Here is a 15,818-nt window from a genome sequence, read left to right as displayed (position 1 = left end):
TTTTTTTTTTTTTTTTTTTTTTTTAAGAGAAACAGGGTCTCACTCTTCTGCACAGGCCAGAATGCAGTGGTGTAGTTATAGCTCACCGCAGCCTCGACCTCCTGGGCTTCCTAATTAGCTGAATACATGCATATACCACCAAGCCCAGCTAATTTTTTTTTTTTTTGTAAGGCTGGGCATAGTGGCTCACGCCTGTAATCCTAGCACTTTAGGAGGCCAAGGTGGGCCAGTCGCTTGAGCTCAGGAGTTCAAGACCAGCCTGGGCAACATGGCAAAATCCCATCTCTACCAAAAAAAAAAAAAAATACAAAAATAGCTGGGCGTGGTGACATACACCTGTAATACCACCAGCTCCTCAAGAGGCCAAGGTGGGAGGATGGGCTTGAGCCCGGGAGGCAGAGGTTGCAGTAAGCTGAGATCGCGCCACTGCACTCCAGCCTGGGAGACACAGCCAGACTCTGTCTCAAAAAAAAAAAAGTGTAGACATAAGATGAATTTAATTATATTCAACCAAAGCAATATACTCTTACATGACTTCTAGACCCCACAACCCAATGTCTAGAGGCATTCATTCCAAGCAGTTGTTTGCTTTTAAATGATTGATTTCATTTTGGGAACCAGGTTTCAAATGAATATATATACATGAGTAAAATTACTCTGTGCTAGTGTTGTCTTATTAGAGAATGTTTATGGTCCCACTTGTATATGAAAATGTGGTTATGTTAACTGGATAATGTATATATAAGAAGTTAAATAAAGTATGTAAAGTATAACTTCAGCCACATTTTAGAACACTGTTTAACATTTTTGCAAAACCTTCTTGTAGGAAAAGAGAGCTCTTTACATGAAGATGACTTGTTTTATATTTCAGATTTTATTTTAAAAGCCGTGTTTGTTAAACAAGAAAAAACACAAAAGAACCCCTGATTCCTGGTTCATAATTCTATATTCTTACTCACTTTTTCAAGTTACCTATTTTGTTGCATAAACTAATTGTTAACTATTCATGGAACAGCAAACAAATGCCTGTTTAATAAAGAACTTTGACCAAGGCTATAAATGCCAATTACATTATTTTCAGTATTGTTGGTTATATTTAAATTTTCCTTCTAATAAAGCACATTTTTATTAAAAAAAAAAAATAAAGTGTAGACACAGGGTCTGTGTTGCCCAGACTGGTCTTGAACTCCTGGGCTCAAGCAGTCCTCCCCACTCAGCCTCCCAAAGTGCTATGATTACAGGTGTGAGCTACTATGCCTGGCCCTCCTTCATATTTCTATATTTTGCATGATATTTTATGAAACAGTATTTACCCTGGCTCTGTATGATGCACAGTATATATTTTTTAAATCTTGTTTCACTTTTACAAGGAGTTGATGACAATTCTCACTGCATTGACTTCACCATTCACTAATGGGTCAGTTATGACCTACAGTTTGAGATGCACTGAGCTATAGGGAACAGTACTTTCTGTTTTATACTGTCTTGTACTCAATAATTTTAAAATACTATATGAAAAATCAGAACATGTAAAACTTAAGTCAAAATGACTTTGTTCTAGGATTTAGGATCTTGTAGAGATGATATTAGGGGAAAAAGTGCCCAGGGATATTTGGAGTGTCCGTGACTGTGAAGGTACAAATGAAAACTGGAGTGTGAGGGAGGAAATTGCTGGGAGTGCAGGGGGAAGAAAGAAAGAATTGATCGCTCTCCTAGACGGATAGAGATCCATTTCTTGAGTTTAGTTATTAAGGAAGGACAACTATAATCAATCTTAGAGGAGAATTACCAAGGTTAAGTATTTTTATGATTATCAAGTTTCATTACAAGTCACTAAGCATCTAAAACCCAAATCATCACTGTGTAAAGACGTAGTTCCATGAATACTGTGACAATTTCTGCTTAAGAATATTAGAAAAATGATACTTGACGTGACCTACCAGAGCAGACTTTCAATTTTTTGAAATGCCTTAATCTGTATCACAGTGAAGTGGTGACTGTGGAAGGTGCTGTATTTCCACAGGAGTCAAACATTATAAGAACTACTACTCATGGTTCATTAATTGATGGAAATGAAAAGTCATGGGGGTAAAGAAATACCACTAATACTATGCTGCTTGGTAGTCTGAAACTCTGTTTGTGTTTTCATATAAATTCAAGTGCCATAACAGTTTATTTCAGCCAGTATTGGTTGAGAATTTATTCTATGCATGCCTTTTGTTTCTTATTTATTAATTTGCACCTTTTGTTTCTTATTTATTAATTTGCATTTAGCTATCCAGATCACTAATCTAGGATTAAAGAACCAGGCTAGAGAATTTAAATTGATTTATTAGCCAGCATATGTGCGATGCTTTTGAATTCATATATCATCTCAGTTAATTTCATCCCAACCTTAAGAGCTAGTTATTATTATACCTATTTTCCAGATAAGAAAATAAAAATTTACAGTCAAAGCAATGTCTCCAAGGGGACATGGCCAATGAATGGCCCTCTAATGCCACAGTCTCTCCCACCACAGGATAGCTCACAGAACAGCCATCTGGATCCCAGGCTGACAGCTGAAGAGCATTCACTTTGTGCCAAACATTGTTCTAAGCACTTTCATGTACTGATGAAATCCTCACAACACTGAGTTTCCTTATTTCCAACAAGTGATGCATCTGTGGCATCTCACCTCTTGCAGCTAAATCCTTTCAGTGCTTAGCTGACCCAACAGGGAACATCACCCTTTCTTCATGGTTTCCTGAAGCCTTATTCACCCATGGTGGAGGCAGTTACAGAGATGTTTCATGAGGTTGATGGCAGGGGCCTGGATTTTAGATATCACTCATCCTAAAAGTCCCTGCAATGGCCAATCACTGGGAAGGTCTCGCTGGCCAGTTTCTCCTCCGCCCCAGCCTTCTCTGTCTCCCTTATTCTTTCTCCAGCACCTCCTGGTCCGTAAGTGTCTTTCAGACAGAATTTATTTACTTAATTATGAAAGCAATATATTTTGTCTCTCTAGCACCCTGTTCAGCCATGTACAAAAGGCTCTTTCTACAGTCAATATGTCTTATCAAAGGTTTAGCTAAAGCAAAGACAATTCTATTTTAGAGGAATTCTGCCAACAGCTTTAAGCTAGTATTTCTTTTCCTCCCTCAGTAGCTGACAGTGGCAGTTAAAGAGACAGTAAAACCTTGTAGATAAGGCATTCTCTGTGTGGGGGGCATTCTGAAAAACCATGCCAGGCTAGTCCTTCTATCATGGAGTTTTTGCTGAATCTTGGAACTGACACAGTAATTGGGGAATTTATTAGTGTGGATTTTGTTATATGATCATGTCATATGTGTGATTCATTTTCAATTATGATGCAGAAAGAGAATCTCACTTAAACAAAGAAGAGTGAACAGTCCTTTCTGGAAGACTAGTGATTTTTATACTGTACTTTTATAGGCTTCTTCGGACCAACACTGAACAGTTTTATCCACATTCTTATGTACTCCTACTATGGACTTTCTGTGTTCCCATCTATGCACAAGTATCTTTGGTGGAAGAAATATCTCACTCAGGCCCAGCTGGTATGTTGTCCCTTCTTTTAGCTTTTCTCTGTGTGGCTCATGGATGGGGAGAAGAAATAGAAATCTGTCTTAGAAGTCAGAGGGCTTTTGATGTGTGATGAGGCTGCCTATGTTTTTTCCAAAATTGGCCTTTTAAGAATTAAACTTTTTGTGTTAAAATGCCCTTTGTGCATGCAATTAGCTTATAATGGAAAGTTCCTTGCTTTGAAATGTAGATGAATACTTTTCAAATGAATAAGTTAAATCCTTTGTGTCTAAATAATTTTAACTGCGACTTTTCCATGTGGAAATAACGGGCAATTTTACATACTAATTTCAAATAAGATTTCTGGATGAGGGGGCTGCTTCAGCATCTTTGTTTTGTTCCTACATAATTCTGAGAGTCCTAGGAGTTCATTTCTGAATTGATCAAGCCTGGCTCGCTCACAGCGATGCCCTCTCTGCCGTCCCCAGGTGCAGTTCGTGCTCACCATCACGCACACCATGAGCGCCGTTGTGAAACCGTGTGGCTTCCCCTTCGGCTGTCTCATCTTCCAGTCATCCTATATGCTGACGTTAGTCATCCTCTTCTTAAATTTTTACGTTCAGGTATGTGGAATGTAAATGTTCAGCAGGAAAATAGAATAGATTGTGCACTTTTTTTTTTTTTTTTGAGACAGAGTTTCACTCTCATTGCCCAGGCTGGAGTGCAGTGGCGTGATCTTGGCTCACTGCATCTTCCGGGTTCAAGCGAGTCTCCTGCCTCAGCCTCCCAAGTAGCTGGGATTAGAGGCCTGGCTAATTTTTGTAGTTTTAGTAGAGATGGGGTTTCGCCATGTTGGCCAGGCTGGTCTCGAACTCCTGACCTCAGGTGATCCGCCCACCTCGGCCTCCCAAAGTGCTGGGATTACAGGCGTGAGCCACCGTGCCCGGCCTAGATCATGCACTTTTACATTATATATTTAATTTTACTGATTAAATATTATAGTAGACATGCTTGTAGATAAATTCAGGTAGCAGATACACAAAGTGAAATTTGTATTCCTAACTTCTCTCTCCACACCCTCCTCCTCGAAGGGTAACTACAGTTAATAGTCTAGTGGGCATTTAGAAAAACATTTTTCAATGCATGCACATAAGATTTTATCAAAAATATCATTGGATTATGTATACATTTCTCAATTTGCAGTATGTATTTGTACCATGCTACCAAAGTCTGACATCTGAAAGTTAAAACTGTGTATAGTAAGACAGATCCAGGAAATGTGAATGGAGCAAAGCAAGGGCTTCTTCAATGTTTTTAATGTATTGAATTTCATACTTAAAAATTGTTTCCTTATCAGCTACCCTGATGTTGCAGACTCAGTATTTATTTGGAAAAAAATTCCTTTAAGGCAAACCAGAGTGGAAAGGTCACACTGACTTTTTCTTTATCAAGTGTCATTTTCTTTTTAATTAACAATTTAAATGGAAGACAGCTTCAAAATGCAATTTAAAAGCCATGCTATTGTACAAGAACAGATGAAAGCTATAACAGAGAAGAGGCCTCAGGTGGATGTAGATTTTAAATGGCTCTCTTTTGTGGGCTAGGGAAATGGAAAGCTTTGTTTAAAAAAAAAAGTACATTTATATTCAAAACTGTACTTTTGAAATTTTATTCAACTCTGTATTTTTTTCAGACAAATAAGAAAGTGCTTTATTTTTTATCTTGCATTTGCTGAAAGTTAACCCATAGTGGTTTTTATTTTTTATTTATTTATTTTTTTGAAATGGAGTTTTGTTCTTGTTGCCCAGGCTGGAGTGCAATGGCGTGATCTCGGCTCAACACAACCTCTGCCTCCGGGGTTCAAGTGATTCTCCTGCCTCAGCCTCCCAAGTAGCTGGGATTACAGGCGTGGGCCACCACGCCTGGCTAATTTGTATTATTAGTAGAGACAGGGTTTCTCCATGTTGGTCAGGCTGGTCTTGAACTCCTGATCTCAGGTGATCCGCCCACCTTGGCCTCCCAGAGTGCTGGGATTACAGGTGTGAGCCACTGTGCACATCCCCATAGTGGTTTTATACAGTGTGGAACAGTGGGAACTGAATTTTGACAGCTTTTCAGGTCTTGTATTTCTGAAATTGGACTAGGCTTTGTCTTTTATAAGAGATAAAGGTTTCCTTTGAAGATTTCCAAAGAAGTAATCAACGATGAGACCAAACAAAGCTATGTGCGGGTGCGCAAACCCCTGCCCCCACCTTCCCAAAACAAGCTGAGTATTAAAGGGAAGCTAAGGGAGTGATTTGGTGCATGGTGTTGAATACTGAAGAGAAGCGCATAGCCCAGCAAAAGTAGGTAATGGCATTCAAAGCCTTAGCCCTACATGCTGGTTCAAACTGAATCTTAGTTCTGAAGTCAAGCATATAATTGAAGTCTGGACCCTTGTTAATACTATTGCTTAAAAAAAAAAAAGTAAAAATGAGATGAGAGATCAGGTATTGTGTCAGAATAGGAAGGATATGCCAAAAACTAGATCAAGCCAGAATCCCAGGTATTGGTACTTTTAAAATAACAGCACTTTTTCACTTGAATTATTTTTTAAAGTTTTATCTTTCCAAGTGAGCAACTAATACAGAATACTTTGAATGCTAACCCCAGAATATACAAATCCTGACCTCTAATATTCATTGAAATACATGCATTTGTTTTGGTCTTTACCCTATTTTTAATCTTTAACCAGAAGTTTAAAAATGATATTACAAACATGAAATCTTATTAGAAAATCCAGCACCCAACTGGGCATAGTGGCTCATGCCTGTAATCTCAGTACTTTGGGAGGCCGAGGCAGGTGGATCATCTGAGGTCAGGAGTTCAAGACAAGCCTGGGCAACACTGTGAAACCCCATCTCTACTAAAAATACAAAAATTTGCTGGGCATGGTGGTGTGCGCCTGTAGTCCCAGCTACTCGGGAGGCTGAGGCAGGAGAATCACTTGAACCTGGGAGGCAGAGGTTGCAGTGAACGGGGATCGCGCCATTGCAGTCCAGCCTGGGCGACAGATCAAAACTCTGTCTCAAAAAAAACAGAAAATCCAGCGCCCAACAAAATTACATACTGTTTTAACTATATGCAATGTTAAAGACAAGGTCTTATTAAATAATCTTTTTATTTTTCTCTTCAAAATATACACATCCAACAGACATACCGAAAAAAGCCAATGAAGAAAGATATGCAGGAGCCACCTGCAGGGAAAGAAGTGAAGAATGGTTTTTCCAAAGCCTACTTCTCTGCAGCGAATGGAGTGATGAACAAGAAAGCACAATAAAAATGAGTAACAGAAAAAGCACATATACTAGCCTAACAGATTCGCTTGTTTTAAAGCAAAGACTGAATTGAAAGTTACATGTTTTAGGATAAACTAATTTCTTTTGAGTTTATAAATCATTCGTACCCAGAATGTATTAATATATTGCTATTAGGTTAATCTGTTCACTGAATGCTTTGATCAGCATTGAGGTGATGCTGACCTCTGAGGACCTCAGAACTGGTGCAGCTTCTCCCACCCTCCCTCCCACAGACTGAACCTTTCGCCAGAAGCTGTCCTTACAACGCCTTATACGCATACACAGCCAGGAAACGTGGAGCATGGTTTCTCACAGAAAGTCTCCAAAGAAAAAGAGTTTTGTTCAGATTAAAATGTTTACAACAAAATGCTAATTATATTCTAAATACAGGGTATGTTCTAATCTATATTAAGCAATAATTGCCAGTGCATAATCATTCCATTTGTTCCTTTAGCAATCAACCCCAGAAAATATTAAAATGGGATCATACACAGAAGACAGAAAAATCTAGCAAAACTTCTCCAAGCCAGAGTCTTGTCTATCAAATTCCCACAACCACTCCTGACTGTAAATTTAGCGATATGGTAATGAAATTGGTATTTCTTTTATTTTAAATATTAGTTATTTTAAGGAGAAAAAAATGCTTCTGCAAGATTTTCATAATTCAGGGGCTTTGGATAGGATTGTTCATCTGTTTCCCTCATCATTCATCTGTTCACGTCTCCCTCCTGTACCAGTCAGCCTCAGTTACTAGATTACTAAAGATGCCATGCTCCACATCACGAGCAGTGTACAAATCTGGCTGCCCATTTCCATTCTGAGCGAGGACTGGAGTCCACACCGACCTCTTTCTTTGAACACACATGCTGCTGGAATATGTATAAATCAGAATTAGCAGAGTGATGGGAGCAAAACAGGCACTGAATCCGTCAACTCTTTTTTGTGAGCCTACTTTTGAATATTACCTCAGATACCTGTTGTCACTCTTTGCAGGTTCAGTTTTTGAAGCTGGGAGGAAAAACGTGGAGTAGCTTGGAAAGATTCCAGCACTGAGCCGTGGGCTGGTCATGAGCCACGATAAGAAATGCCAGTTTGGCAAACTCAGCACTCCCGTTCCCTGCCCAGGTATATGCGATCTCTACTGAGAAGCAAGCACAAAAGCAGACAAAAGTATTAATGAGTATTTCCTTTCTCTGTAAGTACTTGCAGGGCGGTTACTTACTGCTAAACTCTACCAAGAACGGAAACAAAGAATATTTTCTGAAGATTTTTTTGAAGATTAATTTATATCCTATAAAATAAAACTTGCCAACTTCGATGAAGACACTTCATCTTCTCTCCTACTTTATTTTTTTAAATAAGTTTTTAGGTCCTGACACTGACATCAAATACACGCACATCAGAAAGGCATTTCCACCACCGTCCCCACCCATTACCGTCCAGAGTGCCTTTCTCTCTTGGCTTTTTTTCCCCTCTGAGCTCTAGTTTTAAACTTTGGGCATTTAGGATTTGGGCATATTTTTTGGAAGGCGCCTAATGCTTAGGATAGTCTCAAGGGTGATGCACTGCACCTGCTTCCTTCCCTTCAGTGCGGCCAACCCATTTCTGTTGAACAGATGTCTCCTGTCTGATGCCCCTGACTCTTCCATTTATCTTTCTAAATCATTTTCTGAAACTGACTTGCTCTAGGGTGCTCCATCACCATTTCCATCTTGCATCACCTTATAACTGTACTGTCTTGTTCTCTCCCAGCACTTCATTTTAAAACAAGGGCTAGCTTCAAGCATGACTGTTAGGGCTCCTCTGTGACAAAACACAAGTTGGACCAAGGAGAAAGCCCTTTGGAAAAACTGGACCTTAGTTCAGTTTAGGTCTCAATACAGGCTAAAATCTCTTACCAAAGTGTGTTCCAGGTGAAAATGAGACTTAGACTGGTCTAATATACTCACTGGTCATCACATTCAGCGTATTCTTACTTGCCAGTGAGGCCCTGCGGTCTCAGTGCACAGCATACCTGCCACTTTGGATGTTTTCCAGGGCTTCATATCTGTATGGCAAGGAGGGAGCTGTCCTTCAGCAGACAAAGTCAAGCAGCTTGAACTACAAGGCAGCTTGAAACCTCTCCGATGAAAGTGAAAAATGTGGGTAGTTGATACTTTCAAACTAATGCCAGAGACTAGAGAGAGGTTTCATTCACGATGTGCATTTCCAATTTGGTCTTTAATTCAAGAGAAGCTTCATAAAACACGTAGAGCCTTAAACCATTCAAGGGCTAATTTAAAAAATACAGTTATAAAATCTTAACCACAAAAAATAAATCAGGTAAACATTTTAACCTGTTGTTAAGTGTTGTAACTTCAAAAAACCAAAATGCTTAATGTGATTTTTCTAAAACTATTGAAAAATTAATATTTCTACAATCTATTAAAGAAAAAAATGGAAAATGTTTTCTCTCAAATTTCTTCTTACCCATGGGAATGAAAATAGTTAAATACTGTAAAGCATATCTATTAATAATTCCCCCAGTTTGTTAAACTAACAAAATAGAATGTTAACTGAATGGAATTAAACATAGCAATGTCAAGCCATCAAAATCATATATTGAACTACTTAGGCATATTACAGGGTAAAGTCCTCAACCCTGCATTTGAGAAATATTTTTTTTTATTTTTATTTTAAGGCAAAACAGTATTTACTGTGATGGGCGGAACAGCCTTTTGTATCTAAGAGTCCATGTTAGTTCTTTCCATATTTCCGTATCGTTTTGTGAATGTTTCTGGGGACTTCCTTATTTGGAAAATATGGATATCATTTTGTTTTCATTCAAAAGTAATTCTATCTTAAGAACATAGTATCATGAATGGAGTGGACAGGGAGGCTGGAGAAGCCATGTTTCTTTGTAGATAAAAAGCATTCTCTATGATTGTTGTATAATAAATTGATTTTTACACTAAATGCATGTTGCGAGTTTTATTTGGTTCCAAGCAGTTAAAATGTATGCCTGCATGGTACTCGAAATGACCTATCACTTGGGGGTTATTTTTACAATAAGGCATTAGTTTAGCAATGAATTTCAGACGTTAATTCTTCTCTTGTTTCAGTGAGCAATGGGTTATATCATTACCTTTACATTCTATTCACATACCAAGTTAAGCTATTTCAAAAAAAGGCCATTCACAAGAAAAATTTAAGGTTAGCAGAGGATATAAAGGCAATAATAAACAAAGAAATTGCTACATAAAACCACCTGGGGAGGAGCACTGCATTTGTTTGAAGAGAAAATGTTAGGCTGGAGCGACATCGTGCAATGCCCTGAAACCCAGGATGCCCTTCAGAGAGTGCCTGCCCGGGAGAGATGGTGGGCAGCTCAACTCAGGAGGTGAGTGAGGCCTGACTGTGAGGATGCCTAGGAGAGCGGAGGCCAGGGGCAGGACCACAGATTGGCGTTTTGTCAGTGTAGAGAGTAGAGTTTTGAATGTGATAGTATAATGAGAGACAGGTCCTAAAGAAAACTACAAAAGATGTGCTTAAAGTCTGATTACAAAATTGCTTAAATTCCTGGATAGTGACAGATGAGACAGGATAGATTTTAAGGAAGGGCAGGAGGGGAACAGGGAATGGGAGAGGTCTTCATTTTAACTATCTGAATGGGAGCTAGAGTTTGGGGTGGGAGGTTAACATTTTAAAGAGGAGCCTTCCCTTTGTTATTTTAAATGGTGGGTGGAACTTAATAAAACTTTGTGTTTAAAAATAAAAGATAAATCCTATGTCTCTATGGCAAGCCTAATAACTGTTGTCACAAACTAAAAGAACTGCTTATACAACAAGCGTTCACATAAATAAGCCTCTTAATTTCTTCATGTAAAGAAAAAATTCAGCATGTGTTTTTGTTATAGCAGGCTTTCTTCCAAGACAAATTACATTCCCATATTTAAGGAAGAGTTTCTCTCCAGGGTATGCAAGGAAATATTATCACTCCTAGGAGACTACAGTCACCTCAGGATTCCTTGACCTTCAGTAAAACATGACTTTCAGTCGTAGGGGGGAAAAAGACTGAAAGCTATTGATTTGTAGGTCATTTTTCCATCTTAAATGGCACTGCAGAACACTGGAATAACACTGAGAGGACAAGGAAATCTGTAATCCGTACCCTCATTGAGCAATTGGTAAATGCAGTCATTGTAGATCTTACGAGCAACCCACCGGGAGCCTGTTCTGAAAGTGTTCGTGACCAAATCACATTTGGTAGGCTGAGGAGGGGGAAGCTTGTCACACATCCCTTGATGCTGCGTGTGCCATAGTGCATAGCTACCTGTATGGCTTGAGATGGGCATTTTCTCTTGTATTTGCCACAGTCACCATCACTCACCCTTTTTCTTTTTTTTCTTGAGACAGAGTCTCACTATGTTGGCCAGGCTAGAGTGCAATGGCATGATCTCAGCTCACTGCAACCTCTGCCTCAGCCTCCCGAGTAGCTGGGATTATAGGCATGTGCCACCACTCCCAGCTAATTTTTTTTTTTTTTTTTTTTTTCCAGTAAAGACAGGGTTTTGCCATGTTGGCCAGGCTGGTCTTGAACTCCTGACCTCAGGTGATCTGCCCGCCTCAGCCTCCCAAAGTGCTAGGATTACAGGTGTGAGCCACCGAACCTGGCCCACTCATCCTTTTTATTCAACCTATTAACCTGGCTGGCCCCTGAAGGCATTTGAATTTGTGATGCCTACACATCGAACAACAAAAGGAGAAAGTCTATACAGTTTTGCCTGGGCCCATATGATACACTTAGAGGGAGATGAAACACAGACTTATCGGCAGTGGCCCTAGAAACAAATGATAGATGTTGCAGATTTCTCTGAAAGATGGAAGCACTGTACGTAAGGTAGTTCATGTAGAACCAGCTTCTATTTTTTTTTTTTTTTTTTTTTTTTTTGAGACGGAGTCTTGCTCTGTCCCCCAGGCTGGAGTACAGTGGCGCAATCTCGGCTCACTGCAAGCTCCGCCTCCCAGGCTCACGCCATTCTCCTGCCTCAGCCTCCCAAGTAGCTGGGACCACAGGCGCCCACCACCATGCCGGCTAATCTTTTTGTATTTTTAGTAGAGATGGGGTTTCACCATGTTAGCCAGGATGGTCCCCATCTCCTGACCTCGTGATCCGCCCACCTCTGCCTCCCAAAGTGCTGGGATTACAGGTGTGAGCCACCACACCCAGCTACGAGCTTCTATTCTTTTAAAGCTAGTTTAGACCTATGGAGTTTGATAACCTCTGGAAATAGTTATATTCAGTTGAAAAATTCATCAAATCTTGTCCAGCACTATGTATCATGGTAGTGATATAGAATGATCCAGATGAAATATCTGTTCTCAGAGTTCACAGTCTAGGAAAGTAGATAAACATTTAGTTATAAAATAAGTATTGAGGCCAGGCACAGTGGCTCGTGCCTGTAATCCCAGCATTTTGGGAGACCAAGGCAGGCAGATCACGAGGTCAGGAGTTCAAGACCAGCCTGGCCAACATGGTGAACTCTTATCTCTACCAAAACTACAAAAATTAGCCAAGCGTGGTGGTGCATGCCTGTAATCCCAGTTACTTGGCAGGCTGAGGCAGGAGAATTACTTGAACCCGGGAGGCGGAGGTTGCAGTGAGCCAAGATCACACCACTGCACTCCAGCTGGGGCGACAGAGTGAGACTCCCGCGCAAAAAAAAAAAAAAAAAAAAAAAAAAAACCTTGCCAGAGAAACATCCCTAAAGGAAGTAATGCCTGAGGTCAGTTTAGATGGGTGAAGAATTCAAATAGACTTCAAAGAAAGTGGTGTCCCGGAAGCCAAGGAAAAAGAGAATATTTAAACAGTAAAATGCTCCAAGGCAGCAAGGTGAGCAACTAGTGAAGGAAAAAAAAAAAAGGCACTGAATTTGGTCCTTGGGAGGCAGTTGGCAAATTGCAGGAGCCTTTAGAATGAATGAGAAGTCAAAGAAAAGTAATGATCAAGCAAGCCACATGAAAATCCTTCCTAAGAACTAGGGATGTGAAGGAGCAGTTACAGCAGTTGCTGAAAGGGAGGAAGAGCTAAGGGGTGTATGTGTTGAATGGTTCCAGGAGCATCTGAGTGACTGCAGCTGAGATGGGGGAGGAGGAAGCAGTAAGAAAGAAGCCAGCCCCTTGCTCAGCTCATGGGGCAGGGGCAGGGGATGCTTCAGGTGCCTTTGTCACCACAGGGAAAAATGCCCACAACAACATGCTGGCGAGACTGCAGAGCAAAGGGAATGCTTATCCCCTGTGGGTGGGAATGTCCATTAGTTCAGCCCCTGTGGAAAGCAGTTTGGAGATTTCTCAAAGAACAAAAGCCTGGATTACCATTCAACCCAGCAATCCCACCACTGCATATCTACCCAAAGGAAAATAAATTGTTCTACCAAAAGGATACCTGCATTCGTATGTTTATCCAGCATTATCCACAATAGCAGAGACACGGGATCAACCCATGTGCCCATCAACAGTGGATTAGATAAAGAAAATGTGGTATATATACACAGCCATAAAAAAGAATGAAATCATGTCCTTTGCAGCAACACGGAAGCAGCTGGAGGCCATTATCCTAAGCATATTAATTCAGGGGCAGAACACCAAATCCCACATGTTCTCACTTACATGTGGGAGCTAAACCTTGAGTCCACATGGACATAAAGATGGGAACAACTGACACTGGGGGCTCCAAAAGGCAGGGGTGGGGGGATTGAAAACCTTCCTATTGGGTACTATGCTCACTATCTGGGTGACAGGGTCAACAGAAGCCTAAACCTCAGCATCACACAATATGCCCTTTAACAAACCTACACATACACCCCCGAATCTAAAATTTAAAAAGTTTTTAAAACCATAGATTTCAATAAAAACTTAATGACAATACAGGAAAGAAGACACTTCCCTATAGTCATCTATGGCCTCTAGCAAATGCCCCTGAAAACAGTCTACTAGAGCCCTGAACCCTGCAAAAAATAGGCCTCGGTCTTTGTCACAGGAAGAAGGATGGGGAAGGAGTCAAGAGGGGAGGGTGCTTCATGCAGGCCTGGTCAGCTGAGGTTCCAAGTACAAAGGTCAGGAGTTCATCTGCTGCCTGAGGGCAAAGCAGATCCTCAGGGGAGCTGCTTGGAGGACGGAAGGTCAGAGCACAGAGGAACACCTAAAATGACAAATGAGGCTGAGGCCACAGATGGCAACAGAGTCTGCCGGGGTAGCTACAGGGCTGCTCCCTGCTACAAGTGAGTCAAAAAGGAAGGGAGCCTGAGTGCAGAGCTGGGAATGGGCCCAAAGGTTGGCTCAGTCCCCAGGGTCAAGGTGAGGAAGCTGATGCTGCTCTTTTTCCCTGAGGGCTGGATGTCAGCATCTTCAGGATGCCTCCTGGTCCAGCCTTCTCTCCGTGTTGCCTGGAAAAGCACATCAATTCCTGCATCCTGCCACCCCGCCCTGCCTTTCCAGGCCTGAACAGCTCACACACCACCCGGCACAGCACTCCCCAGGCTGTTTTCCTGTTTCTCTGTGGAAGTGTAGGACTGATGTCTGTCTCCCCATTAGACTGCCACTCCTTGCAGACAGGGGCAAAATCACATTGAATCCTTGGCACCGAGCACAGCACATGGCGCACAGGAAGTGCTACAAGGATTCACTGAAGACGACAATGTGGAATAGGGCCTCTCTGGTGAGTATTTTCAAAGAGATGTCCCCAATATCCCAAGCTCATGGTTTTTGCAACTTCCATCAACCCATCCTCAAAATCAGCTCTTTAGATCTTACACCTACCATAGCCTCTCCTCTCTATCCCCTCTTTTTCATTCCCAGTCCTATTGTAGTTGAGGCCTTTATTGCAACAGTCACCTCTCCCAGTGTATTGAATGCAGCCTTCATACTGCTACCAGATTAACCTTCCAAAACCACTGTGTTCCTGATGTCTTCAGTGGCTGCTTCTTACCTACAGAATGAAGTCCTCCCAATCAAGCTGGTAAAGACACTTCAGTTTGGGCCTAGCCAAATTTAATTCCCACTAATATTCCATAGTATTACGGCCTCACATTCTGCATTTTCATCTCTGTTCTTATATTCATGGAAGCATCCCTTTCCTAATCCTAGAAAAAAACTCCTTCATCCTTCAAGATCTATTTCAAGTGATACCTCTCCTCTAGGAAGCCATCCTGCTCACCCCAACAAAAATGACTTCTACCTCCTCATAATCCTGATGGTGCTCAGTTTACGCTTCGTTTTGGCACTTGTCACATAGAGCCTTGATTTACAGTGACCTGGGTGTCTTACTGTCCTCTCTAGACTAAGTTCCTTGCAGCTAAGATAGTGTCGAATCCATCCTAACATCCTCCACGTCAGCTAACTCAAGGGTTTGTAGAGAACAGTGCTCAAATACATGCTCACTAGGTACTGGAAGTCATATAAATTCTTCAGATGTAGTTCAGTGAAGACAGTCCATGTAATGGCACTGAAATCCATACACTCTCAGGTCATGAGAAACTGTGAGCCCTGAACTGGATATACCTAAATGAAATGAAGTTAGTTAACCTCATTCATGCTTTTGGACATAAAAAATAAGTGCTCTTGACTGGGCATGGTGGCTCATGCCTGTAATCCAGCACTTTGGGAGGCCAACGCAGGCAGATAACCTGAGGTCAGGAGTTTGAGACCAGCTTGGCCAACATGGTGAAACCCTGTCTCTACTAAAAATACAAAAATTAGCCAGGAGTGGTGCTGTGCGCCTGTAATCCCAGCTACTTAGGAGAATCAAGTGATTCTCCTGAGGCAGGAGAATCAAGTGATTCTCCTGAGGCAGGAGAATCAAGTGATTCTCCTGAGGCAGGAGAATCACTTGAACCTGGGAGGGGGAGGTTGCAGTGAGCCAAGATCAGGCAATTGCACTCCAGCCTGGACAACACAAGCGAAACTCCATCTCAAAAA

At 41.1% G+C, this 15,818-nt stretch overlaps 1 protein-coding gene across 1 annotated transcript in view; it reads left to right on the top strand.

The window, feature by feature from the left end:
- ELOVL2 (ELOVL fatty acid elongase 2) overlaps nt 1–9,813 on the top strand; it is a 61,582-nt gene extending 51,769 nt beyond the window's left edge. The window contains exons 6-8 of the mRNA XM_025382827.1: nt 3,436–3,560; nt 4,014–4,148; nt 6,719–9,813. Coding sequence (XP_025238612.1) covers nt 3,436–3,560; nt 4,014–4,148; nt 6,719–6,844 — 386 coding nt within the window. The 3' untranslated portion in view covers nt 6,845–9,813. The remainder of the gene's footprint in view (nt 1–3,435; nt 3,561–4,013; nt 4,149–6,718) is intronic.
- Nucleotides 9,814–15,818: the final 6,005 nt, after the last annotated feature.

This window comes from Theropithecus gelada, chromosome 4 (assembly GCF_003255815.1).
Source record: "Theropithecus gelada isolate Dixy chromosome 4, Tgel_1.0, whole genome shotgun sequence".
NCBI lineage: Eukaryota > Metazoa > Chordata > Mammalia > Primates > Cercopithecidae > Theropithecus > Theropithecus gelada.
This window is presented reverse-complemented; position numbering and strand designations above follow the sequence as displayed.